Source organism: Clytia hemisphaerica, unplaced genomic scaffold (genome assembly GCF_902728285.1).
Source record: "Clytia hemisphaerica strain Z4C2 unplaced genomic scaffold, Clytia hemisphaerica genome assembly, whole genome shotgun sequence".
Taxonomy (NCBI): domain Eukaryota; kingdom Metazoa; phylum Cnidaria; class Hydrozoa; order Leptothecata; family Clytiidae; genus Clytia; species Clytia hemisphaerica.
Window position 1 is genome coordinate 500,584 of NW_027103726.1, and position 26,665 is coordinate 527,248.

Genomic DNA, 26,665 nt, shown 5'->3' on the forward strand with positions numbered 1-26,665 from the left:
TTTCTCGCGCGCTCAAGGGGAAAAGGAAAGTGATCGATATTCTTTGAAGAAAAAACGTCAGAAACAAACCCAAAGACCAAAAGATGTATTTTATTGTTGACAATCGATCCTGTGAAGATGAAAAAATTTCTGCTTTGCATTTTTTTCGGAATGCTGAAAAACTCTAATTTCGATCATCCTTTAAGATAAAGAGGTTGCGAGATTTGGGTTAGCGAGGCAAAAATCGCTAAAAAGCTGGTAAAATCGTAATCCTCAAAAATCGATGTTCCAGCCTCACTGCCATACCCAACCCTACCAGGTCGCCTGCAGGTCCTGACACTATTCCCGCATACCGGATCCAAAAATAGATATATGTCTTTCGCTTTTAATATGATGAAGAAGCCTTCACCGCACCGCCACACACTCACCAACTCACACATTCACTTCACTCTGTAACTTAGACATCCACACACCCACTTCACAAGCAATTTAACGAACTCCTTGCTGAACTGCTAAACAAAATAAAGATCTGTCAAATTTGGTCTAGATAACTTGGAAAAAATGGCAAAACAATTATATATCAAGGTATCTTCTTTTTAGAGAGTTTGCTTGTTTTGCTTGCAGAGAGGGAGGCGCAGCTCTCCTTTTCATAGAAGTCAAATAATTAAGTAATAAAGCTACTCATCTGGTTGACTAGTGCTGTATGCATAGTGCTGATTTTAATATCCTTGAAATGTGTCATCAAATTAAAATTGTCATCAATCAACAAAAAAAATTTGTTTGAAGTGTCGCTGGGATTTGTTAAAGTTACCTGAAGATTTACGTTGTATAGTTTCTTCTTTGAAGCACGCCGCGCTGAGAAAACAAAATTTTGCAATCGTCAGCAGAAAGTATCAAGCCTTCTGAACGAAAATGGTAGCACAGTTGCGGTCTAAAAATTCAACATGAAGACGCCAAGCTGCGCTCGTTCTGGAAATTAACAGAAACCAAAAAGATCAAACGAGGTAGAATTCATTTTTTCAGATTTTTTTTTCAGTGAAATATGTACAAAAGGCATTTTGCCTCAAATAAATCATGAATGGTCTAGATTAGATGTATTGTATAAGGGTTGCGAAGCGATCCAGACTCATCATCCGCCATCCACCTCAAATAAAATAGACATGACCCTGGACACCGTCGTACATTGCGCGGTGGAGTCCGGTGGGTGTACGGTGGGCGGAGCCTAACCTATTTTTACCACCCTACATGTCCCAACGTACACGAAAAATACCGCCGTACATTGTACGGTGGGAAGTCGATCAGATTTCTGAATTCCCACCGTACAATAAGACATGTCATGTCAGGCCGCCTTCTTGTATACACCTTAGGCGGAATAAGGGCCTAGGTGCGTATTTTCTCTGATTCCCTCAATCGACGAACGATCAAAAACTAAAAGAAAAACTCCTCGAAACAAAAAAGCCGAGCGAATGGAAAGAATTTCATCAACTTCGTTCCCAGCGTAACTATCGGCTTTTCGACGTCTACTGATTAGATGCCAGATATTTTCACCACAACTTCGTTCGTTTCAAAATTTTTCAAAACATGCTTCTTCTTTTGCGAGAACTAGCGTTCTGTGCTCACACAAACTAAATTATTTTTCGGAAAGATTACAAATTTTTCCTTGACTCCGACTGACAACGCCACCCTTGTGAGCATGGGTACATCCACCGGACAATCGTACGGTGGCAATTCCGTGTACAGTATAGACCTAACTCTTCATACAAAAATTACGGGAAAGGCATGTTTGGACTTTGTACCCTATGCTGCACTCAAGCACTTAAGCCAAAGTCCCGCAAAGGCGGGACAAAAATCAGTTTTTTGAAGTTTCCAAAAAAACGCCACATAGAAGATCTTTCAAATTCAGTATGTGAATAGAGCAGTAAAAAATACAACTTTTCTATTTTTCCTTTTTTTTGCAAAAGTTCTAGGAATGAAAATAAAGGGATAATGATAATTGAATACTATCCATTGATGTCCCGCGGCACTATCGTAAAGCTAGAATCGCTTCGCGTACTCTTCACTTGAGAAAATGATTGACAGATTGAAGTTTTCACCCGCGCAGGAGTTCGCGGAGCTTTCTCGGCTCAATCCTCGGACCGCGCTAAAAATGGTAGACTGAGCTGTGATAGATCATTTCGATGGAAGTTGTTGGAATGTTTACAAGGCTCTTGACAGAAAATCGTTTGTTTTATTGTCAATGATGACAGTGCGGTTATTAATTTTGTTAGATCTGACAAATTGATGTTTGTGTGCACTTTATAGTTTTGATTCCCATTGAAGAATCATATTCTGGTTTTCATGTTATTAGATGCTGTTTTAGAGCTTTAGGTCTACACTGGTGTACGGTGGGATTATGTACGGTGGTGTTCTACAGTGTTTTCGATCTAACCTAAAATACCACCGTACACCCACCGGACGCCCACCGGACTCCACCGCGCAATGAAAAATTTACCATATTCTAACGCTAATATAATCTGGATAGGAAACAAATATTAAATTTGATCTCTTTTTGTTTGTATTTCTAAATTTCAAGATAAAAGGAACTATCTACGAATTATTTTCTTTAACGGCGTTGAATCGACATTGACATATTCAATGATGTCATAATCAATGCCGTGCATATTTTGTCAACATCCTTTTCATTGGATAAATACCACTAAAATATACAAGATAAGTAAACATAAATTTATCGCCCGGGAGCACAGCTTAGCTAAGCGCACCTCTCTTATTCATTATCTAAGAATTGAAGCGGGCAAAGATTACCGCGCGGCTGATAGCGGACGAAGGTTTTTTTGAAGATATTTTCAGTTATAATCCAAGGTAGAACAAACTAAACATAGAAAGGGGGTATTTTTTAGTGCTCTATACGATGATCGGTATTTTTTTTGAATTCTATGTTTAGATTTTTCTACCCAGCCCAGTTTCTATGTACGCGCGCCCTGTTGCTAAGACCTTTGCTTGAAATCGAAAGCGAAACCAAGATTATTTAGTGCACACTGCCGTTTGCGTAATATCGATAAAGTGAAATGTGGTCCTGACTGATGTACGGTGGTGTCCAGGGTCGTAAATAGACACAGTGAACTAGCTGTATTGTATAAGGGTTACAATGCGATCCGGACTCCAAATCAACTTGCAAGTTGCTACCAAAATAAGAGATTGGGTGGACAGGCCAAAAGTTTCTCCTCAAATTTTAGAAACCAAACTAATTTTATTTGAAAGTCCTTATTTACCTTTGTGAGAAAAATGAGGGGTCATTTATTAGAATTGGTTAAGTATTCCCAAAGTTATTCCATTTTCAAAACACAAAAAAAATCACCTTTTCAAAGAATCGTCTCCTTACACCACGCCAGCAAGAAATAATTTTCAGAAGCACCAGAATCGCGCCAAAAATGGCGGATGAAATCTAGTCTTCCGTGTGGGGAGTTTTGCCGGTGCGGTCTGAAAATCAGCCTGATGACTGTTAAACTTTAGCTTATCGCTAACGAGCTGGAAATGATACCGTGAAGTCGGGTAACTTGCATCAGTGGAGGCTAACATGCATAGCCCTCAAATGAATGGTGCCGTGGTTGAGTCCAGAAGTCATGCTACTTTCTTTGATGTCAAACCAAATGTTTCATTTTTCCGTGAACTTTGAACCCTTCCAACTTTTTTTCTATTTAAGCTAAAGCGTTCCGGTTTTTACTAAAAGAAAGCCTGTGATATCAGCTTTCCAGCGGTATATAACCACAGATATCTAAGCCCGAAGGGCTAGATTTGCAACTTTAAGCTTTCTCCAGCAAAAAAAAGTGAAGCAAAAATTTGACTTTTTAAATTTCGTGCCGATGGATAGGATCTAGCATTTTAATTGTTTTCGGAGCGCGAGATCAAAAAACGTAGGCGACAAACGCTATTTCACATCTCTCAAACCGGTGAAATTGCATATTTTAGTCACGTGACTCTGGTAGGAAATCCTTCCAAAGATGAGCTTCACTTTTTGATAAAAGCTGCAAATCTAGCCCTTCGGGCTTTACAGATATCTGTGTATATAACACTGTGGACACGGGCTAGACAGGAAATTAGTAAATTGCAGAACGTTTTTGCAACATTTAAGAACTCCGTGGGAGAAAAATAAGTTGTAACTGTTGATGAACAAATGTTTCTGGAAATGGAGGAACAAATAGTTGAAGGCTAAAACTTGGTATGTTTATCAGAAAAAGGGCAGTGTAGCTCTAAAGCTCTAAAACAGCATCTAATAACATGAAAACCAGAATATGATTCTTCAATGGGAATCAAAACTATAAAGTGCACTTACAAACATCAATATACAGTGAGGTTGGAACTACAATTTTTGAGGATTACAATTTTTACCAGCTTTTTAACGATTTTTGCCTTGCTAACCCAAGTCTCGCAACCTCTTTACCTTAAGGAAGATCAAAATTAGAGTTTTTCAGCATTCCGAAAAAAATGCATAGTAGAAATTTTTTCATCTTCACAGGATCGATTCTCACGTTCTCAACAACAAAAATACATCTTTTGGTCTTTGGGTTCGTTTCTGACGATTTTCCTTCAAAGAATATAGATCACTTACCTTTTCCCCTTGAGCAAGCGAGAAAAAAATGATTAGCTCTCGTTCTCGCGCGGGCGAATAAAGATGAGGCGGCAATCTTGCAATGAGGGTGCTACTTAGTTTCCGCCCTATTTTGCGTCCACAATAGAATGGTCCAAACACGGGGGTATTCCAAATGATAAACTATGTCGTTCTGTAATTGTTTTTTTTTCTGAGAGATACAAATAGTATATTGAATATTATTAACTCATTTATTTACGTATTTTTGAGCGCAAATTTAAATATATGGTTAAATAAAAAACAAATGATGGCAGTTCTGTTTATTCCTCAAACCCCTGGGAAAAGTTTTTTTGCCGACGAAAAAAACTCCCACAGGAATTCCGATACATAACCCAATTGGTTAATTTCGGAACGGCTTCAAGAAAGTCATAATGGCAGATAATTCATCAATGTTGTTGGCTTGTTGACTCTTTAAAGAAAAAAGATTGACAGGTATAGCTTTTTCTAATCCTGGAATATCGAGGTTCCAGCTACACTGATATATCAGATCTAACAAAATTAATAACGGCGCTGTCATCATTGACAATCAAACAAAAGATTTTCTGTCAAGAGTCTTGTAAACATTCCAACAACTTCCATCGAAATGATCTGTCACAGCTGAGTCTACCATTTTTAACACGGGCTGAGGATTGAGCCGAGAACACTTACAGACTGCTCACAGAACGCCTGCAAACTCCCGCACGGCTGAAAAATTTAATCTGTCGATCTTTTTCTCAAGCGAAGAGTACGCAAAGCAATTCTAGCTTTATGATGGCGCCTCGGATCATCAGTGGATAGTATTCAATTATTATTATTGTTTTATTTTCATTTCTAGAACTTTTGCAAAAAAAAGGAAAAATAGAAAAGTTGTATTTTTTACTGCTCTATTTACATACTGAATTTGAATTTTTAATTTTTGTATGAAGAGTTAGGTCTACACTGAAGGGTGAGGAATTCAAAAATCACATTCGCTAATTCTAGTTCTTTCATTTTCATGTAGTTTTTTTCATTTTTTTGCTTCTTTAGCAAGGACCCTCCCGGCGCTCCGGAAACTTCCAGAGTTTTCCGGAGCAGCTAAAAAAACACTATTTTTCTCTCCGGAAAGTTCTGGAGCTCTTCCAGCGCTTCCGGAGCAAGTGGTTTTTAACACGTTCTAAAAAACTGTTAAACATGGTTAAAAGAAATATGGGAGGGTCGGTCCTCTTTAGCATGGGAATGTCCCAAAAAAAAGTTTTTATTTCTGCCGAAATGGATTTTCTTTTGATTTAGGGTTTCTCCTTTCAGAAAAAGTTATTTTTTACTTATAACTTTTGTTCCTCCATTTCCAGAGGCCCCTTGAAAATGGGTCCTACCACCTTTTTTGACTCATTTCAACCTTTTCCAAGCTATTTTCTTCAAAAACAAAAATAAACAATGCAATGTCTTCTTTTTTCAAAAAAATATATATCTTTCATTATTTTGATAAATATATTAAAAAATATCTTACAAATATTTTTATATAATGATAGTCTAACATCATCAAAGAATCCTCCCTCCACATTTCAGGTCTCTAGCTACACTAGAAAAAGAGATATGTTAAATTAAAGAAGCATGACTAAAAAAATCTTTTTTCTTTTTTGACACATTTTCCGAATTTTTCCAAGCTATTTTCCTAACCTTTTTTTTGACATTTTTAGTCAAATTTTCGACACTAAAATTTGAATACAGCATCTTTACAACCACTTATTCTCTGGAGGCCTATGACCCCTCATTTTTTTCTTTTTCAAAGCTCTACAATAAAGGATAGGTTTCGAAAAAAAAATTAAAATTTGAAAAATCTTCTGGAGTTGCTAACTGCGTGGTAGTGGCAGTCAACCTTGGCTTCTGTGCAGGTGGCCAGGGTTCGATTCCCACTCACGGCAGTGCACTTGGCAAGTGAACGTTCCTTCACCCGGGTCAACCCATGCCATGTGAGGGGAATTGGGTAGTCAGTTCAAGGTGCTGACAGGACGTTCATTAGTAAGCGTCTATAGTTGCGAGAATAGGCCTCTAAAGCCTCCTGCAACTCAACCAAATAGAAATAGAATGACCTGTACTGGCTGGTCCTTAAAATACAAAGTTAAATCAAAACAAAAATGGTAGAGTTAAAGCTGCGAGCGGAGCTTCGTAGTTCATTTGTTTTGAAATTTTGCTGCTTTGATTGGTCAGTTATTTAAGGGCTATGCATGTTACGTTAGCCTCCACTGATGCTTGACTTCATGGTAGCTAAAAACAAATTTCACCACTAGAAAGCTGTAATCCTCAGCTTTCAGATGGTGTATGACGCTTAAATGAAAAAATCCGCAATCTTGTTAAAAAATCGCAATTTCTTCTATTTTTCGAAATACTTTAATGGGATAAATTTTCGCGGGGATTAATTTTCGCGGATTTCGCGGGTGTCATCCGGGTGTCATGGGAAAATAAGTCCCATTGGAGATTTGAAAAAGGCCCATCCGCGAAAATTAGTTTCCGCGAAAAATTTGAATTTTTTTTGCAATGCGCCAAATTTCTATTTTTATCGATTTTTATTTTTTTTCTACATGAGGGCACGCAACCCTCGAAAAAGGTCAAATCCTCGATATGCTTGTTAGCAAAAAATCGTTTTCCTCAAAATTTTCTTCACAAATTTACAAACTTTGAAGAGGTATTGGAAAGATTTTTATCTAAAGTGATCGCTTATTGTTAAAAGCTTTTCAATGCAAGAGGGTAATCCAACTGGCTTGAAATTAAACATTTAAAAGGATATGTAAGAAAAGGAGGGAAAACGGAAAACAAAAGAATTTATTTTCAATGATAAGAAAGAATGAAAATAACAAAACAACAATTCATTTTATTTATCTCTCTTTTGCTTCTTTTAACAAGTTAAAAAACTTCCTAATCTAACAAAATACTGCATTAGATGTCTTCGGGATAACAGATGGGTTTTCTGGTTTACTCGGACGCTTTGTTTTGGCAGCAGCATTTGCAAACAGCGTTCTTTGTAATACATATCTCCTCGCCCTATTCCAAAACACCCTCTTATTACTTGAAAAAAAAAATCTAATAATTTTCCTGGAAAAATTTTATTTCAATGTTTTGACCCTTTTCAAAAATTTTAATTTGTACCCCAATCCGCGAAATTAAATCCCCGCGAAAAATCAGGAAATCCCTCATCCGTGAAAATTAATCCCCGCGAAATCTTAAAATTTAGCGGATGAGTTTAATCCCCCCGAAAATTTATCCCATTAAAGTAGAAGGCCAGACGGCCTGTAGATTTTCAAATAAAGCGTATTGTGATAAATTGTAGCCTAATCTTACCCTGTGTTTTTTGTTTACTAAAAAAACCGCAATTGAAAAGATGGCGACAGCCATTTGTTTCCATGTGGGTCGAGAATTTTCCGGTGTCGCGGTCAGGGCTAAGTCGTGTTTTCACCTTGACGTTGAAAAACATCAATATCTTTGAAAAGAAAATAGATACCTGGATGCAGTTTCTTTTACTTGTTTCCCTGATAATTCCTGATTGATTTAAAAAAAAGAATGAACAGATTTGGATGATTTAAAGGTAAATACTACTGTAACTTGGTCTAATGTCGACACCCCTCCTCTAATTCCGACACCCTTTTTATCAGCTGAAATTTATAGAAAGGTAGAAACTGTTTTTCTTTGCTTAGTGGTCAGAAAAGAATAATCCTTTTTCAATCAGTGATTCAAGCTTTCATATTATTCCTTTCTCTAAAAAAGGGTGTCGGAATTAGAGGAGGGATGTCGATATTAGACCAACTTACGGTAATGCATTGAAGTTCATTTTTGTAAATTCTTCCTCGTTCCGCACAAAAAATCCTGACGAGTGCGCACCCTATAAGAGACACTCTGAAAAATCCCTGAGACAGACAGGGTTGTAAGCCTTTTAATTTACAGTAATAATGCACCCCAAATCCCCAAAACAACTACACCACAAACGCCCGGCGCAGCGGTCTTCTCTTTCCTTCTAGTTCTTCTAATGTAAATAGTACCTTAATAAAATCAAACCATAGCCCTCGAATGATTGAACATTTTTATTCGAATCGTCTGTCGAAATCTAAGCATATCAAAACAGAAATAAAAATATCTTCAAAGATAGCTTGAAGGACCCTCCCGTCGCTTCAGAAATTTCTGGAGCAGCTAAAAAACACTTCTTCCGGTGCTTCTCTGGAGTAAGCAATTTTCAACACGTTCTAAAAGACTGTTTTAGATTTTACAAAAAAATATTTGTCCCCAGGCGATGGACTTTGATCAAATAGAATACTTACAGTCTTTGAGGATGATGGTCCAATTAATGAAATTGAAATTGTCACATTATATTCATTATATCACTGGTCAAAATATCAAAACTATCATGATGAGTTGACTGATTTTTTTAAAATACGCATGTGCGCAGTTAGTTTTCACATGATTAGCACAGCGAGCACTAATTATATAGCGGATGTCTTGCTCTGGAACACCGGAAGTGATACAGAATCTTCCGGTGTTCCGGAGCATGAAATAATGGCACTTTTTGCTCCGGACATTTTCAGAGCCCCGGGAGGGTCCTTGGCTTGTTGGTTCTTTTTGGTTCTTGGTCAGTTTGGATTTGTTTTTTTGACAAGTTCCACAAATTTGCTTACGTATGTATTGTCAATGTCCAGCCAAGGCAAAGACATTTCATTGTAATTGGTGGGTGGCTTTCAGTTGGTGTGGGTGTGTGAGTGCGAGAAACAAGTTCAATATTTGACATCATGGGCCAAGATTCTTGTTATAGATTGTCTATTATTTTCTCAGATGGTTAGGTAAAGAAATAATCTTGTTTCCAGAAATCAACCAGGCGAACTATTTTTGAAGAATCACCCAGCTGCTACAGAAACAATTTTTTTTTTTGGTTAGAGTCGAGGAAAAATACTTTTTAAACTCAAGGTTTCAGACAAAAGTTTCTCCTCATCAAAAGACATTTTTTGTGTACAAGTGTATAATCTAGCTTTTGTGTAAAAGCGTTTTTGATCTTCAAAGTCATCACTTTCAACAATCGGGCCAGTCCTACAATTATGGTCAAAATATATTTTAGTGTATTTTAACGTTTTAATTCCAGAATTTAAAGTTTAGGCGAGAATTGCTATTTTAGCACTTCCACATTCTTTCATTGAATATTTCGATTTTGGACAGGTTCGGTGGCTTCTGGTCTATATTCCAAGCCTTATTGGAGTAAATTTGAGTTTTTAAATCCTGAGATCCTAAAAATACTAAGTCTCTTGTTAATAAAACTCTGAGTTAAAACTCTACTTTCCAACTGTAAAAAATCATTTGTGGTATTTGAAATTTCGCAGGGAAATCCCCTTTGTCTCAAATATTTTATACATGATTGTAGACCAGACTCTATCAACCAGTCAACATCCTTTTTTAAAACAAATATTTTGGTGTATTTGCTATTAACAAACACAACCATGCAACAAACTAACAAACAACTAGGGCCGGTCAACCGAGCAGCCACAAGTGTCTGTGAGAAGCTAGAATAGAATCGGCTGGAATTAAATTTTCTAAAAGGCTATTACTACTGTAGATGGCTTTTAATATGACTGTACCAAGACCAGTCCAATTTTTAGGTACTTTATATAGCCACTGCACTGTCTCTTGCATTGAACTCTAAAATTTCTACCTTTTATGCACCATCAAATAACAAAGGAATAAAATAAAACACAATATAGCAGCAGTGCTGCAAATAAGGAAATTTCATTTGGCCGGTAATTTTTCGAGCGTAACGAGAATGATTTGAGCAAGGAGTCTGGTGGATCCCTTAGAAAACTTTGTCTGAAATGATCTTTAGATTGGCTAAACACTTGTTTTAATTTAAAGTCTATTCCTCTTTTAATTAGAAGCGCTATTAGGTTTTTATCTAAGCCTCTAGTTTTCAAAGTTTAACCAGACAAAATGTAAAACTGAGCAGAACTGACCTTCAGAATGGCCGGTAGAAACTACGAAATGATCGGTATTTACCGGTCACCGGTCGTTATTTGCAGCACTGAGCTGTATGTTTTTCTCTTCCTTTTGTCATTCAGAAAAATCAAAACCAATAGCCAGGGGCTATAAAACAAACATTTTTGTAAGTTTGATTTCCATCATACCATCATGATTTCCATCATATACTGTCAAAAAATCCCAAGTTAAAAACAATTGAATAAAGCGAATAAAGCATGCCTGAGCTAATCAGCTAATTTAGCTATTTTATTTTATTTTTCTCTTTAGAAATGAGTGTTTATGCTACAAAAGGCGTGAGAATTCTACTTGTTGGTGATGGTAAGGACATTGTTTATTTTCTTAGTTTTCAATATGAATTGATTCTAAAAATTTTGATTAAACCCTTTATCAACCTTGGATTTTTGACATCCTACAATATTGTTTTGCTATTTTCAAAATATTCTTTTAAAGAATTTTTGTTTTGTTTGCATTGGAAATAAGTGTAGGAAAAATGCTAAAAATCATCCTTTTTCACCTGGTTACTTTTTAGATGGTGTAGGAAAGACCTCCTTAATCCTTTCGCTGGTCACAGAAGAATTCCCTGATGAGGTTGGTATGAATTCGAATCAATTTTGCTCCATTGTCCCAGGGAAAAAAAAAATTTCCAAAGTCGTTCAAGCTGTTCCTTTTCAAAGTTGAAAAGTCAAAGAAACTTAGCTTAGTAAAATTTCCTATGACTTTGTAGTGATTTAGTTTGATTTTGAAAATGTACTAACATTAATCTGTTTAAAAATTTTATAAAGTTTCTTGTGTCAGTTATGGAAGGTTATGGTCCATATTCATTTCTATTGCAAAGATTGATATTTTGGTAAACCAAAGTTGACCATGCTCCCTCAAGGTTTATTATAACTTTTAGATTTTCATTCCAGAATTCTTGGATATTCTCTATTTAGAAATTTAAGATTGGAATCAGCCTGAATCAAACGATCTCTTCTTATTCAATTTATAGGTGCCATCACGAGCTGAAGAGATAACTATTCCAGCTGATGTGACTCCAGAGAAAGTACCTACACACATTGTCGACTTCTCTTGTAAGAAGTAGTATTTTTACTATTAAAGCCTACTTTTTTTAAAGAGTTCAGATGTTTTAAAAACAGGGCCATTGAAATTGAAATTGTCAACCATGATTAGAGAATCTATGCCCGATTGAACAACATCTATGGGTGCTATCAAATGGTGCATGGGTCATGGGGCTCCCAGGTCACTGCTGGAAGTATCCAGTCAAAAATGAGTTATACCACATTAATTTTTTACTAGAACGTACCCCTTTCTCTGGAATGGCAGAAAAATTCAATTTCCTCTTTTGTATTTGTCATTTAAGTGATTTAAAACCGTTCCTTTTCAAAGTTTAAAAGTCAAAGAAACTTAATTAATTTAGTAAAAAGTCTCGTAATACCTACCTAGTACATTCATGACAATAGACCTTATCTGAGTTTTGGATTTTTCTAAAACAGTGAAGCATTGTGGGATTGTTTTTGGGTATTGCAATAGAAATCTCTTAGGAATTCCTAGAGCTTCATATATAAATTGTTAAAATTTTGAATTTTTTTACATTTTAGCTGCAGAACAAACTGAAGATGAGCTGAGGTTTGAACTTGAGCAGGTTAGTTAGTTAGTTCTTCAATATTTTTTTTCGTTTCAACCGAAGAAGGTGGATGGGAAATTTTGCACTGTAGGGAGGGAGGTATGAATCCTAATTTATGGTATCCTTTCTGAAATGTATACTTTTCTGTGTTTTTGTACCTTCAAAAGGGACATTGTCCAAATCGTAATTCATTCCCAATTTTTAAAGTCAGTGCTTAGTGTGGTTTGCTGGAAAAATTCACCAACCGTTTGGGATCTGTATTTTTAAGGTTTAGGGATGAAAAAGGGGGGCATTTTTTTATTCAATCTATATTTTGTTTTAGGCAGACGTCGTTTGTGTTGTCTATGCCTGCGACAATGATGAATCCATCTCAAGGGTAAGAGAACTACTAAAAGGTTGCAGAAAATTTCTGTGTTGTTAACACTTTTGTATCAGTTAGAGGCTGACATTACGTCACGGGCCCAACAGCTGATTGGTTGTAAGTGACGTAAACTTGCAATCAATCGACTCTTGGGTCCGTGGAAGACATTGCAATGGTGCATATCATGAATACAGTACTGATTGCTTTGTTGTTTTTGCTATATTGCAAATAAAACAATTGAATTTTGATTCCAGACGTATGGCTAAATTTATTTTTTGAAACAAACAAATTTGCGACGAAGTTATTATTTTTTTTCCAGTGGACACCATACTTATAAACGTTGAGCTTCTTTGTCTTATTCATGATATGCACCACTGGAGAGTCTTCTGAGAACTTTTTAAAAAATCTTTTCACCCAATACGTCACTTAAACAATAGAAAAAGTGACGTATTGGGTGGAACAAAAACAGAAAAGTTGCATAAAGTCATTGCAAGGGTACATATCATTATTTTGCTTCACTTTTCAAAATATGCTAAATAAATTAAATGACCTTTTAAAGTTAAAATTATCATCGTTTGAAAAGCTAACAACAAGGATGGCTAATGCAATTAAATATGTTTTTACACAGATCACTTCATACTGGCTACCTATTGTTTTTGATGTGTGTGGAGAACCTCGCAAACCCATTGTTTTGGTGGGCAACAAGTCAGACTGCATGGAAGCAGAGGGCGACAGAATGAATGAACTACTTAGTATCATGGACCAGTACCCTGAAGTTGAGACTTGTATTGAGGTTTGTCACTTATTAGTATTCAGCCTCGTTCCCGTGGTATCCCAGGCTTTATTTTACGTTACTGATTGATGCCAGGAATAGCTGATAATACGCAGGGAACGAGGTTGGTTAATATACTGAATAATTTAACGTCTGTTGAGCCCCTTAGTGGGTATTGGATGCGTTCCCCCTGAAAAGGATTCTTTCAAAGTAGCTCAGTTTTAACATTGAAGAATTTCATGTCATTCAATCGTTTTTGTTTTTGTTTTTGTTTTTCAAGCACTGAAATGTCCAGAATTACTCTTTTTGTACAAATAAGTGAAAATGCAAATAAACTGTAAAGTTTATTATTTTGTTTTATGGAAACTTTGAATGAAATCATTGTTTTGATCAATGGTTATTTTTCTATTTTAGTGTTCAGCCTATGATTTGAAGAATATTTCAGAGTTATTTTACTATGCGCAAAAAGCAGTTCTACATCCGACTGCACCTCTATACTCACACGACGAACAAATGGTATGTTTTATGTTTTTTTGCTGTTTGTCAAAACACGAAAAGTTAGGCCGGAATTAAAAAATGCTTGGTTTGCCGTCGTCCAATCCTAGATTTTACCGAGTTTATGTATGTGTGTTTTTCAGCGACGGAGACGGTAAGGTTCTAATTTGACAAGATCATAACCAGCTGAGGACGAAAGAGATTCAGAACTTTTACCGTCCTCGATTTTGCGGGTTAGAACTGCGGGTTTTTCCAAATCGCTTCAGTCACTCTACCATCCTCAAAAGTGCAAATACAAAAACTCGCTTTTGAAGGTTGGGTCGGACGGTGGAAAGATTTTTCTATTCTGGTCATTCATGGAATTTTTGTCTACATTGTGTAATTTTTGAAGAAGAAAAAATTCTCTTCGTCGCAATAGCAATAAAGGTTTTTAGGTCAGCAAGTTTAGAGAAGAGTCGGTCGGCTGACGACAAACCAACATTTTTTAAAGTCCAGCCTTGCTAGGGACACAATTTTATATGATTAACTGTTATCTGATCAATTCAAATATACTTTCTAATATATTCAAATTATTCAGTCCACTTTCATTTTTTCGGGTATCCTCTACCGTATTACTTCGAATAAACGCCCCTGCTTTTGAACGCCCACCTCGAATAAACACCCCTCTTAAAACCTAAAATTTAATCGGCGTTTATTTGAAGTAATACAGTATTATCGCTAAACCTCGATCAATCTTTTAGAGCATTCTCAAATTGTTGTCAATTATTGTCTTGAACCGTTTTCAAAAGAATTGACTACTAAAAAGTTCCTTATTACTTTACATCTAGCTTGTTTAGGACATTTGGTAAATTTTTCTTAGATTTTATCTCATCTTAAACTTTTCAATTTTAGCTTACAGAAAAATGTCAAGAAGGCCTTGAAAGAATTTTTAGGGTAAGATAACTTTGGTTCAATTCATCAGTGTGTCAGATATTGCGATGATTCTTGAAACAACCCAGCTGGCACAAGTGTTGTCATTTGCAGGTTTTATGGACGTAAAATGGACGTTGTCTTTTTTTTGAAGGCTTGGATAAATTTCTCTAGGCCAATTTTGTTCTGCTTCTGAAAGTTGGTGTAATATGAATTAGCATGAGGAAAATCTCTTTCTATTGACAAAAAATGAAAGTAATTAAGAAGTCTAAAGATAGAGGAATGTTTTTATGATTAATTAAATCAAATATTCTTATTATGATAATTTTGTTGTCTTTAGATACGAGAGCTCTTTTTTACTTTTGATCGAGCAGTCTGGATAAATTTTGAAAATGTGCTTCACGTAACATACGGATCTAACTAGTCCCCGCCATGCTGTTTTCCTATTTGGCTTTTTATGTGGGACTCGAATGTCATTTGAATGTTGACCGTTGAAAAACTGAGAACTGAAAACACTTAAATGGATTTTTTTTTACTATTTTAATTTCAGTTTTCCAAAAGTGGACACACTTTTTAAGGTAGATTCAAAACACTTGGTTTATGAATTCCTTATAGAAAGTGTGCCCACATTAGGAGATATCTGTGCCTTTTTAGATATGCGATCTTGATAATGATGGAGTACTCAATGATATCGAATTAAACGAATTTCAGGTTAGTCAATTTTTTATAGTGTTCTTTGTTTACTTTTGAGTTTTTCCGAACGAGGAAGCGTTAGGAGAGAATCAAAATCAAAACGGTTTCATTGTGTAGAGTCGCTTTTATTATTTAACAAGAAGATACAGATTAAGATACATTTTTCTATTAGAGTTAAAAGTTCTTCCGTCTAAGTGAAGTACATAAGAAGGTTTTTCCGTCTCAAAATCAGTGAATTCACCAAAATTTCAAAAATATGTGCAGATTTGCTGGTTAAATGCATTTCCCATTTGACCACTGCTCTATACGCTGTTCAGCCCTACATAGGGGTTGGGTCGAGGTGGAAACCAGGTGGAATGACGGCAAATTATGTGTCTACTTCGAAGTCTATAACTTTGACGTCAATAATCTTACCTTGTTAACTAAAACCCAGACTCCTTTGTGATGATATTTTCTAATGATTCCACGTTAAGTAAGATATCTTTAGAATCTTGCAACTTACGTCAAAAATATGTCTTGTAACCATCAGAATGAACGCAAGAGTTGTACTCTATCAATGTCGTATTGTTACGCTCCAGATTCTACGCAAATTTCTTTTTTGACAAGAGCCTTTTGGCCTATTGGCTCAACTTTAGGGTCTTCTTACATTATCACTGGTGATGTTTCTAACAAACACGTTTCTTATTGATAGCTGAAGTTTGTTCTCAAATTATTTTAGGTTTGGGCCAAAATATTGCCTTTGCAATCTAATATGAAATTACACTCAATGAGAATACAAAAGCCGTGTAATTGTTTTAAGATTCAAGTTTCCAGACATTCTTAGCATATAGAGGACAAATAATTTTGTTTATCGGTTCCATGCCACTCATCTGTGCGCCTAATATAGGGGGAAATCTATTTCTTTCCATTCCTTCAATAGAAACGATGTTTTCGGAATTCACTCCCACCACACGGCTTACAAGAAGTGAAGAACACCGTTCAAAAACACATGAAAGAAGGTGTCACCGAAGAAGGAGTCACCATCGAAGGTTTGGTTTGGTTTGTTTGTTTGTTTGTTTGTTACTTATCGTTGATAACGTTGGTTTCGAATGCTTTATTTTGTCTTTGAATTCTTTAAGGTCATTGAGATGTCGAAGTCTTGAGGAACTAATTCCCAAATCTTGTTATATCTATCGCATTTCCCCGGTCGGCTGAAAATCGAATATCGAATATCTGACTTTGTTTAATCTTTCTCAAACAAAAAAAAATGAAACTGTTGTTATTAAGGCCATGTTCAGACGTTACGGTTTCGTTTCGCCCCGGTATGATTTTCGTTACGGATCGAGAGTGTTCATTTCAATTCAATGTACCGCCCCTCTACCAATGGCGTTAAGTACATTGTTATTATTAATATATTTGTAGCATCTGCTAACATTTTCAAATTCTTTTTTTTAAAGGATTCTTGTACCTTCACACACTATTTATACAAAAAGGACGCCAAGAAACCTAACATTTTCAAATTTTTTTAAAGGATTCTTGTACCTTCACACACTATTATACAAAAAGGACGCCAAGAAACCTAACATTTTCAAATTCTTTTTTAAAGGATTCTTGTACCTTCACACACTATTTATACAAAAAGGACGCCAAGAAACCTAACATTTTCAAATTCTTTTTTTTAAAGGATTCTTGTACCTTCAAACACTATTTATACAAAAAGGACGCCAAGAAACCTAACATTTTCAAATTCTTTTTTAAAGGATTCTTGTACCTTCACACACTATTTATACAAAAAGGACGCCAAGAAACCTAACATTTTCAAATTCTTTTTTAAAGGATTCTTGTACCTTCACACACTATTTATACAAAAAGGACGCCAAGAAACCTAACATTTTCAAATTCTTTTTTAAAGGATTCTTGTACCTTCACACACTATTTATACAAAAAGGACGCCAAGAAACCGAACATTTTCAAATTCTTTTTTAAAGGATTCTTGTACCTTCACACACTATTTATACAAAAAGGACGCCAAGAAAACCTAACATTTTCAAATTCTTTTTTAAAGGATTCTTGTACCTTCACACACTATTTATACAAAAAGGACGCCAAGAAACCTAACATTTTCAAATTCTTTTTTTTAAAGGATTCTTGTACCTTCACACACTATTTATACAAAAAGGACGCCAAGAAACCACGTGGACTGCTTTGAATCGATTCGGATATGGCAGTGACCTTGAACTACGTCAAGATTACCTAGAACCTAAGTAATTTATTTTTGAACTCGACACAGTGGAGTCTCTATAATTCTCATCATCCTTTTTCGTTCTCTGGTCCCTTCAAGTAACAATGTCTCATAAACCTTTTCTATAACTCGAGATTTACCTTAATTCGTAAAATTTGTGTTCCCCGTGCATGTTCGAGTTACAGAGGCTCTATATGTATTTTGATTTTGTTCAGTCTGTTCTCAAAGCTCACACGGTACAGAAATCAGAGTTTGGAGATCTTGTGTATTAGAGCGAGCTTTATAATGGTTGTGTTATCTAAGTTTAGAATTCAATAAAGACGCCCCTAGACTGGGAATAAAAACAATAGGACCCTCAAGGTCTCTTAAACCTCTTCCCCAAAATTGCAAGTACATTTTTAACAAGAAGAATTAAATGTCCATATACAATTCAGAGAAATCACTTATATCAGGAAATGAATGAAAATTTTTTTTTAATTGCACAATAGAATACAGGGATTATCATCGGCTTGGATGAATGCTAACGAATGCATTATCCAATGAATGAATGAAAATTTGTTTTTTCTTTCTCGTCTCAGCACATGTTTATTAAGAAATGTCTACGGAGAAATCTCTTATGAATTTATGAATGAATGAATGAATGAATGAATGAATTTATGAATGAATGAATGAATGAATAAATGAATGAATGAAAATTTATTTTTTCTTTCTTAGTTTTGTGATACCAAGCAATTGCACGACGGAATTATCATCAGCAGGATTGGATTTCGTGATGGAATTGTTTTATAAATATGATCGAGATGAAGATGATGCTTTGTCTTCTGACGAACTCAAGGTATCCAAATACTTTATCTATTCATGATATGCACCACTGGAGAGTCTTCTGAGAACTTTTCTTTTAAAATTTTCCACCCAATTAGTGAGGTTAAACAAAAAGTTATCTATTACGTACGGAATCTATTACGTGAGTTTTTCACGGGCTAGCGTCTAAATCTCAAGGCTAACTCTGTCCCATGAAATTTGACCTGTATCGATCGATCGATCGATATCGCCTTTTTTGCTTAACCAATATTTTCTCTACGCCGTGAAACTTCAGGAATCAGGCTAAAACCCCTCGGATCCAGTCTAAAAACTCACGTAATAGATCCCGTATGTCATAGATAGCTTCTTGCTTAACCCTGCTAATACGAATACCTTACCTTACCTTAAAAAAAAAATGACGTATTGGGTGGAAAAAAAAACTGAAAAGTTGCATAATTTCGTCAAGTCATTGCAGTGGTGCATATCATGATTTTGGGCTGTTCCATTAAAAATCTATACATCCAGGGGGGGGGGTGGACGAACCTTTTCACGTCAAAAAATAATAGTTTGAAATGTGTGGTGGTATCCAAAATAGAAAACGGCAATATTTTCAAAAAAAACATTGGAAAAATTCTTTTCCTACCTTTTAATTGAGGTTGGACGAACTAAAATCAGTCTGGAACCCCTTAAAAATTTTAAAACAAATTTTTACTCCCTAGAAAAGTGAAAAAACTCCTTTAGACCCCCTGGAAATTCTTCTCGGGTTAACCCTTGGAAATGTTTATCCACCCCTCTGTAAGGATTTAAAATGGATTGGCCCATTGACTGAGCTTTTTACGAGTGTTTTTGTGAAAGATTCTACCTTTTTCTTAAAAAAATGAGAGTTTTTTAGTCTACCATATAAAACCGGGCCACTTATCAACGCCATCCAGTCTATCAAAAAGCAATAAGTGGCCTCCGGGCTAGGACCTCAATTGCGGGTTCGGAAAATTTTGTTTGGCTCAACAACTGCGTTTTTATATTGTGGTTCACAAGTGTGACCTTAGATTTCCCTCATATTTATCCTTTCAATCGTATACTCAGGTATACTCTCAATTTTCTCAAGAATCCCTTCAAAATCATTTGATCCCTTGTTGCTCATACAGTATTAAAGAAGCTTTCCTAAATAGAAAAGTATACTTTATATTTAGTACACACCCTTGAGATAAATCAACCACATTGTTGGCCTCGTTTTCAAATGAAATTATTACTTCAAACGACATTTACACATGTAATATGTTTTCCCAAAAATCCGTCCGTTTTCAATTTTGATACAAAGCCGGAAACGCTTGCAAACATTGATTATGTCTAACGACGTTGAAGTATCGTAGCAGCCAGTATTTGAGAACGACCTTTGCAATTATTTTATGAAATTCAAGAAGACTTTACCAAAATTTATTCAACTGTCTTCTTTAATCATTTGTAGGACATGTTATGGTTGTGTCCTGACGAGGCAGTCAACGACTTTACTTCCACCTACACCAATGATGAAGGATGGTGCACTGCTGAAGGCTTCGTTGCTTATTGGATGTAAGCAGCATTGATCTGTAAACTACTTGACTGGAGCGGGCTACCCATTTAGTATAGGGAGTGTCCAGATTTAGAACTGACTTGTCCACCATCTTGTTTTCAATCTGGTCGTCAACAGCGTGATTCAAATGTTTTGAAATTTGAACATTCGAAAATCTAACGTGAAATAGAAAACAATATGGCGGCCTAGCCTACTTCAGAACTTGACACACTTACATAGGAAATCTGTGTGGAGTTGGCCTATCTAGTGTGTAAAAGGATATGATGTCTGTGGATAAAAGTGTTGTCTGATGACGTCACCAGTGTTAAAAGGACATAAAGTGGTTACGAAATTTGAAAAGCAACTGTATGGAGAAAAAAAAGAGTCAAAAAACCAAAAAATGAAGACATTATATTGCTTGCTTTGACACGTGATTATGATTGTTTCGTATTATAACACGTGGCTCGCACAATGTTTACATTTTGCTCCCATCTCTTCAAATACTAAGTTTAGGGAGAGGTATTTATGCAGCGGTTGTATGAAGGGAGTAAGCATTTCGGTCATGTCAAATCAGGTATTGTAGTTGTTATTAGGCGTTGAAAACTTTATAAAGTAAGTGCTATTTTGTTTCTCACATTGACAAACGTTTTGTATTTAGATTGCAGACGTATCTCGATTACAAATGGGCGTGTAGGATGCTGGCCAACTTTGGTTTCATTCATGGTGACCTTGACAATCAATTAACTGGATTGAGAGGTAATTTTGAAGAACATGTACAATTGAAAACGATGTCGATTAATGCAAAAGTTCGACTGGAAACCTCGAATCAATCAAACCAGTTTCAGGATTCTTGGGCTGGTGTATTTTTGATAGAATCCTTGATATGAGTAACTTCTTTTTAGCGATAACACCCTCAATCTTTTCTTTCAGGCGTCATTTGACGGGATACAGGCGATAAATACAGGGTTTTTATACGGGTCTTACGGGTAGGAAAAGATGACGTAATCTTGATAATTAAGATGGAAATAATTTACTGGTCCATTCTTTCTTTTTCAGTTACACGTGCTAAAGATATCGATATGCAGAAACGTAAAACGACCAGGAGTGTCTTTCTAGTTTACGTTGTCGGTAAACGTAACTGTGGGAAGACGGCGTTTTTACAAAGCTTCGTAGATCGTTACGTTGGAAGCTACCAAAAAGACCAGCCCTTATCCAAACACGTCATTAATGCGGTGCAGTTACGGAAACAAGAAGTTTATCTTATCGTGAGTGGGCCAGTCTTTTTATTTTACGACTTGTTTTGATGTACGGGCTTTCTATTTGCAACTTACGTTGACGTTTTATGCAGTAGTGTGGTGGGTCGACTAAAATTCGGGCAAACTGGGGAGGCAATATAAGAAGATTTTGATCTTGCCCCCCCCCCTATCAAAAGTAAATATCGTCGTAGAAATTACGCGAGCGAAGCGAGCACGATGATGTTTTTTTCTCTTTCTTTGGCCGAAAACGGCCATATCTAAGGTCTAAAAGAGCAATGGGGCGCCAAAATTAGTAATCGGATGCGTCTTTTTGCGCCCTTTGTATTTCGGCGCCCCCTACCACGCTACTGTTTTTATGGTACACAAAATTGAAGCCTCGCATCTTTCTTGGGAACTGAACCTTTTTTGCGTGCTGTTTATTGGACCTACCTGGAGGTCCTATAAATTAACTTTTGTCCGTCCGTCCGTTCGTTCGTCTGTTACCAGCTTTTCTCGAGATTGGCTCATTTAGTTTTTTCTGATTTTTGGCACAAAGATGCAAAATGGCAATGCCCAAAATGTGACGGAGCCCGATTTTCGGAAAAAAAATTTATGCCGGAAAAACTGTTTTTTTTTGGCATTTTCTCGAGATTTTATCATTAGTTTTTTCTGATTTTTTGCTCAAAGATGCCATAATAATGCCCAAAACATGGCCGAGTCCGATTTTTGAGAAAATTTTTTTATCGTTTCTGCGGATTGTCAATAAAACTGATTTCTGCAACCGGAACTTTCTATATCTTTTTTCCCTTCTCCCCTTCCCTCTCCCCGTCAACAATCAATGATGAAATTTAACGCGTTATGCATCACAATTCGAATGTTTTGAAATTCGAACGTTCAAAAATCTTAAGTAAATTAGAAAACAACATGGCGGACTAGTCGATTGAAAAATTGGAGACACTTCCGCAGGAAATCTGTGAGCAGTTAGCCTATCTAGTGTGTAAAAGAATATGATTCTATTTAAATTTCTTCTATTTTTTTTCTTCTATTTTTTTTCTCATGCAGTTAAACGAATTATCAGAAGACGAATGCCGTGAGAAAATCATCGAAGGGAAACAAGATGCCGTCTGTTACTTATATGACGTCACCGACCCTGCTTCTTTTCAATTTGTCGCTGATCTCCAAACAGTAAGATCATTTCGGAGGATGAAGATGACAATTTTTTTGAAATTTAAAATCCTGGAAGTGTTTGACTTCTTAAACTGCACAATAATTTCATTGCATCAATTTTACTTAGCCAGGATCTAGACTCTGGTTTTCTGTTTTACTGATGGAGAAAAGGAGAGACCCAGCTCAAAACTCACACGTCCAACTCTCATAACGTTATAAGCGATAGAAATAAATATTTTGTTGAGAAAATGTTACGGATTTTCATCGCTAGCTTTTCTATAACTTTACTGTCTCTGACTCTGCCGAAAAAAATTGAATATTTGGAGGGTGTAACATGTTTTTTGGCAATTTACCTCCCCCAGCATTGTGATTTTTGGCCCCAGGTAGCAGGTCTAACCCCCCCCTGAAAAAGCATCAGTTGACCCCCGGACATTCAAAATTACCCCCCCCCCCTCAAACAGAGCAAGTTTACCCCAGGACAAGGCAAATTTTGTAGATTTTTCATTACTACCCGGACAATTATATCCTCCACCCTCCATGTTGTACAAACATTTTCTGGAAGAGTCCCTTTCTTTTTCAGGAATTGAAAAAATCTCCATCAATCTTTGTCGGAACAAAATCAGACATGTCCAGTGTAAAACAGGTAATTTTATAACACGTTCACAACCAAGCCTTTTTAAGAAATCGAAAATGTGACCTGTTAGAATTTTATCGAAAGTTCGACTTTCCGAGGCTTCTCTGCACTGAGTTTAGCTTCATATACCTTCAAATTTTATACCAATCCACGCAGAATTTCTCCTAGATTCTAGAAATGCAATAAAAGCAAGCAAAAGTTTCTGTACCAAAGTTATGGTTTTTTGAACTACTACCGGAAATTGATTAATTCCAAATAAATTGTTCTTATTTTTTGAGGATTTTGAGCCTCATTGCTCTTACAAAAGTTTTCTTATAAAAAAAGAGTGTAGGGTTGTTATATTTTTTATAAATCATCGACTCGTTTAATTTACTTTTTAGAATTACGAAAAAGCACCCAATGAATTTGCAGTGCAAAACTCAAACTTCCCTTTACAGGTATAATAAAGTCTGTCTGTTTGTATTGCCGTCTGTTTAATCCTTTTTTGTGCTAAACCTAATTTGATATATTTTTGCAAATTGAGTTGGGCTTTTTATAACTGTTCGAAAAACATGGTTCATTAACAATTGCCCTTGTTAGTCCTATGCCTTGTAGGTATATTAAACACCCCATATTCATGACGTCATATTTAATACGGAAGCCACCAAAAAAGACCGGGTGTTTCCCCTTAATTTTTAATTGAAACAATAAAACTAGTGACAAACGCTCGGGCTACTTCGGATGCTTCCGTATAGAACATTATGTCATGATATCAAAAACAACCTATTTTTCCTATATGTTTTCTTCTTTTTAGTTTTACAGTTCAGTAGAACCTCACGCCAAATACAGGAACGTCTTCCGTAAAGTTACCACTACCGCCATGAATATGTAAGCAATCAAGTATTTAGATGTTTTGTTCACGAATTTTTCGCTGACTTGAAATCCAAATGAAACATTTCAGAGTTACCTCGTTTACCTATAGTTGACTTTTACAAATTCGAACCCGAACTAGGAGTCTGATTCGTTTGAATTACAGAGAGATTCGAATTATAGAAGAATTTGAATTATAGAATGATTCGAATAATGGAAGTTCGAATAAGCGAGAGTCTATTTTAGTCTCTTTTTGTATACGATTCATAAAACTGCAAGGATAACAAATGCAGCTACTGTATATGCCTCCGGGATGGATAAACCCTTGCCTTTCTGAATTGGAACCCTTGTTTAGCCTGATTTCCCAATGGGGGATATCATGTCCAAGGCATTGTTCTGGGATGATTTTTTAGCAGATATCTCTTTCATGTAGAAGGTCACACTGAGTTTGTGATAATGGGGATGTCTTTAACAGATATCATTCAGGGCACACGCAACCACGCCCCTCACTTTTTGCAAATAAGATACTATTTTTAAGATATCCTGGTTCATACTTTCAATAGCTGCGTTTCTGCGCAAAGTCAGTCTGAAATTAGTGTCATTTCAAAAATATATTACAGGACTACAATCGAAATTTTACCCCTTCCGCTTTCCAGATAATGGCCTGGGCTCTATTATTACCTTTGAATCACCTAAAGTATATATAATAAATACTCATCGGAGACAGTTCATGTTGGTTTAACTGTTACTATATCTTTCGTTTTGTAGGGGTGGCTCAGATGAATCAGAAAGATCTTTAATGAAAACAGCAATGTCTGTCAGTTTAGTAGCCGCACTGGCTGCAGGAATCGGATTTCTAGCCTTCAAATACTATCGCAAAGGTACACTGTCTGAAACTTCTTGAATTTCTTATCAAGTCCACAGGAAAGAAATCTTATAGCTTTGCTTTTGGCTTTTTAGAAAATATGAAATGGAATCGTTGTCTTTTTTGATGTTTTACAGGATAACAGAGGCCATGTTTGGGACTCGATTAGCTATAATTGAAACTGTTGTAAACTACTCTACTCCCCTTCCTTTATTAAGCTAATCTCATAACCGATCACCATTGCTAAGGCATATGATGATCTGAAAAGTTTCTCCAGCGAAATTTTACAAAACCGCGTTCGGCGGGGTCTGGGAAAACTATGACACGTGACCAGGATACCGGTATCCGATTGGCACGCAGTTTTCAAGATTCATTTATCATTTTATAGGATATATTTTTTGTAAGAACTAAGTAGCAAAAACCTCTGTATCTTTTGAAATATTGAATATTTTCCAAGAATTTTTTCTAATGATAACAGGCAATTGTACATGGAACAATCTGAATCTTCACCTGTCAAAAATACTAACTTTTTTGCTGCTGAAATGCTCTTTGATCACCTGAACATATCATGGCTACAAAATCATAAACAGTATCATTTAATTTGGAGTTTTAAAACCTTTTCAAGCCAGAAAATACTGTCCAGAACTTAGAGTTGGTATTTGTTTATCCTCCAAATCTATTAAACAGTTCTCATGAAAGGTTTTTAAGTCTGATTGCAAAAAGTATGCAACCCAAAAAACTGATCATCGAAACCGCTTAAAAAAGCTCAACAAACATAAAATTCCCATAAAATTTCACCAATACTCTATCCAAATAGAGTATTCAAATATCCAACAATACATATAGAGCCTAAACTAGTCAACCTCTTGGTGTTTGAATCAATTTTTTGTCGGTTGAATGCCTGACAGACATTTCGCACACGTTAAGTTATAATTATTCTGATAAAATGCTTCATTCCTCCTAATAATCAAGCAGATAGCAAGAGAAAAGTAATCATTACATAAGAGAACATACCTGTAATAATTTGGTTGATGTTGTCTTGCAGAACCATTCCCTTTAGAGCGCATGCGTGGAATGCGTGGAGCACGAAGAGCTGCTTGGAGGTTATTATTAAGCTTAATAGGGCTGTAGTAACTTTTCGGTGTAAAAAAAAGGGGGTTACAGTATATTCTCTAATTTTATGGAATTAGAACCAGCTTGAGTTTAAATATAGATAGAGTTGATATTTTAAGTGAACAGCCCAGTTATCTAGGACTTTAACACAGCCGACTCGATAATCTAAGAACTGAACGGAAGTTATATGGGGTGGAGTCACCTCTCCGTAAACATTGATTGACATGTATAATTTTCTTTTCATTACAGGTAGCAGTGGTAGTTGAGACAAGCTAAAAGTTGAATTATCCTTTTAAAAATCAAAATAGTGTGCTGACGATGTTTATAAAAAACAACCTTCAAGATTGTCGTCGTTGTCGTAAGAAATACGAACGAATCAGAGATGAGAGAAAAAATGAAGATTTGACATACGAATGTTGGAATGCAGAAATCATTCTCCGTTTTCTAACTTTGTTTTCTGACCTCCGTATACTCTGAAAATTGTGGACGAGTAAAAGTTGACTTGTCAAGTGTTCCATCTGAAAGTTTTCTTTGCTTAATATTCATTGTTTTTCGAAAAGAATTGCTCTTTGTCCTTTCTTTATGCAATCTTACTATGAATAAAACTCGTCGATTTTTTAAACCCACTTAGATGATAAATTCATCGAAGTCTTACAGAATTTCGAGGTTTCATCTTCTCAGTGAAGATTAGTATTTCAGTGCGGCTAGATTTTCCCATCTAAAACCTATTGACTGTTTTTCCTTTGCTCGTTTTATCCAATCTTCTTGTATATTCGTTTTAACTCAAGATAT

General features: G+C 35.9%; 1 protein-coding gene across 1 annotated transcript; it reads left to right on the plus strand.

Annotated features, from left to right (window-relative positions):
• Nucleotides 1–876: 876 nt before the first annotated feature.
• On the plus strand, nucleotides 877–26,196 carry LOC136804664 (mitochondrial Rho GTPase 1-A-like). Its single transcript, XM_067061270.1, has 22 exons — nucleotides 877–983; nucleotides 10,853–10,903; nucleotides 11,115–11,173; nucleotides 11,574–11,655; nucleotides 12,184–12,227; nucleotides 12,532–12,585; nucleotides 13,199–13,363; nucleotides 13,757–13,858; nucleotides 14,729–14,770; nucleotides 15,401–15,457; nucleotides 16,359–16,467; nucleotides 17,562–17,682; nucleotides 18,375–18,495; nucleotides 19,927–20,030; nucleotides 20,669–20,766; nucleotides 21,067–21,275; nucleotides 22,308–22,430; nucleotides 22,993–23,055; nucleotides 23,427–23,483; nucleotides 23,840–23,913; nucleotides 24,664–24,776; nucleotides 26,123–26,196. The coding sequence occupies exons 2-22, from the start codon at nucleotides 10,855–10,857 to the stop codon at nucleotides 26,137–26,139; spliced, it is 1,863 nt and encodes a 620-aa protein (XP_066917371.1). The 5' UTR covers nucleotides 877–983; nucleotides 10,853–10,854; the 3' UTR covers nucleotides 26,140–26,196.
• The last annotated feature ends 469 nt before the right edge of the window (nucleotides 26,197–26,665 follow it).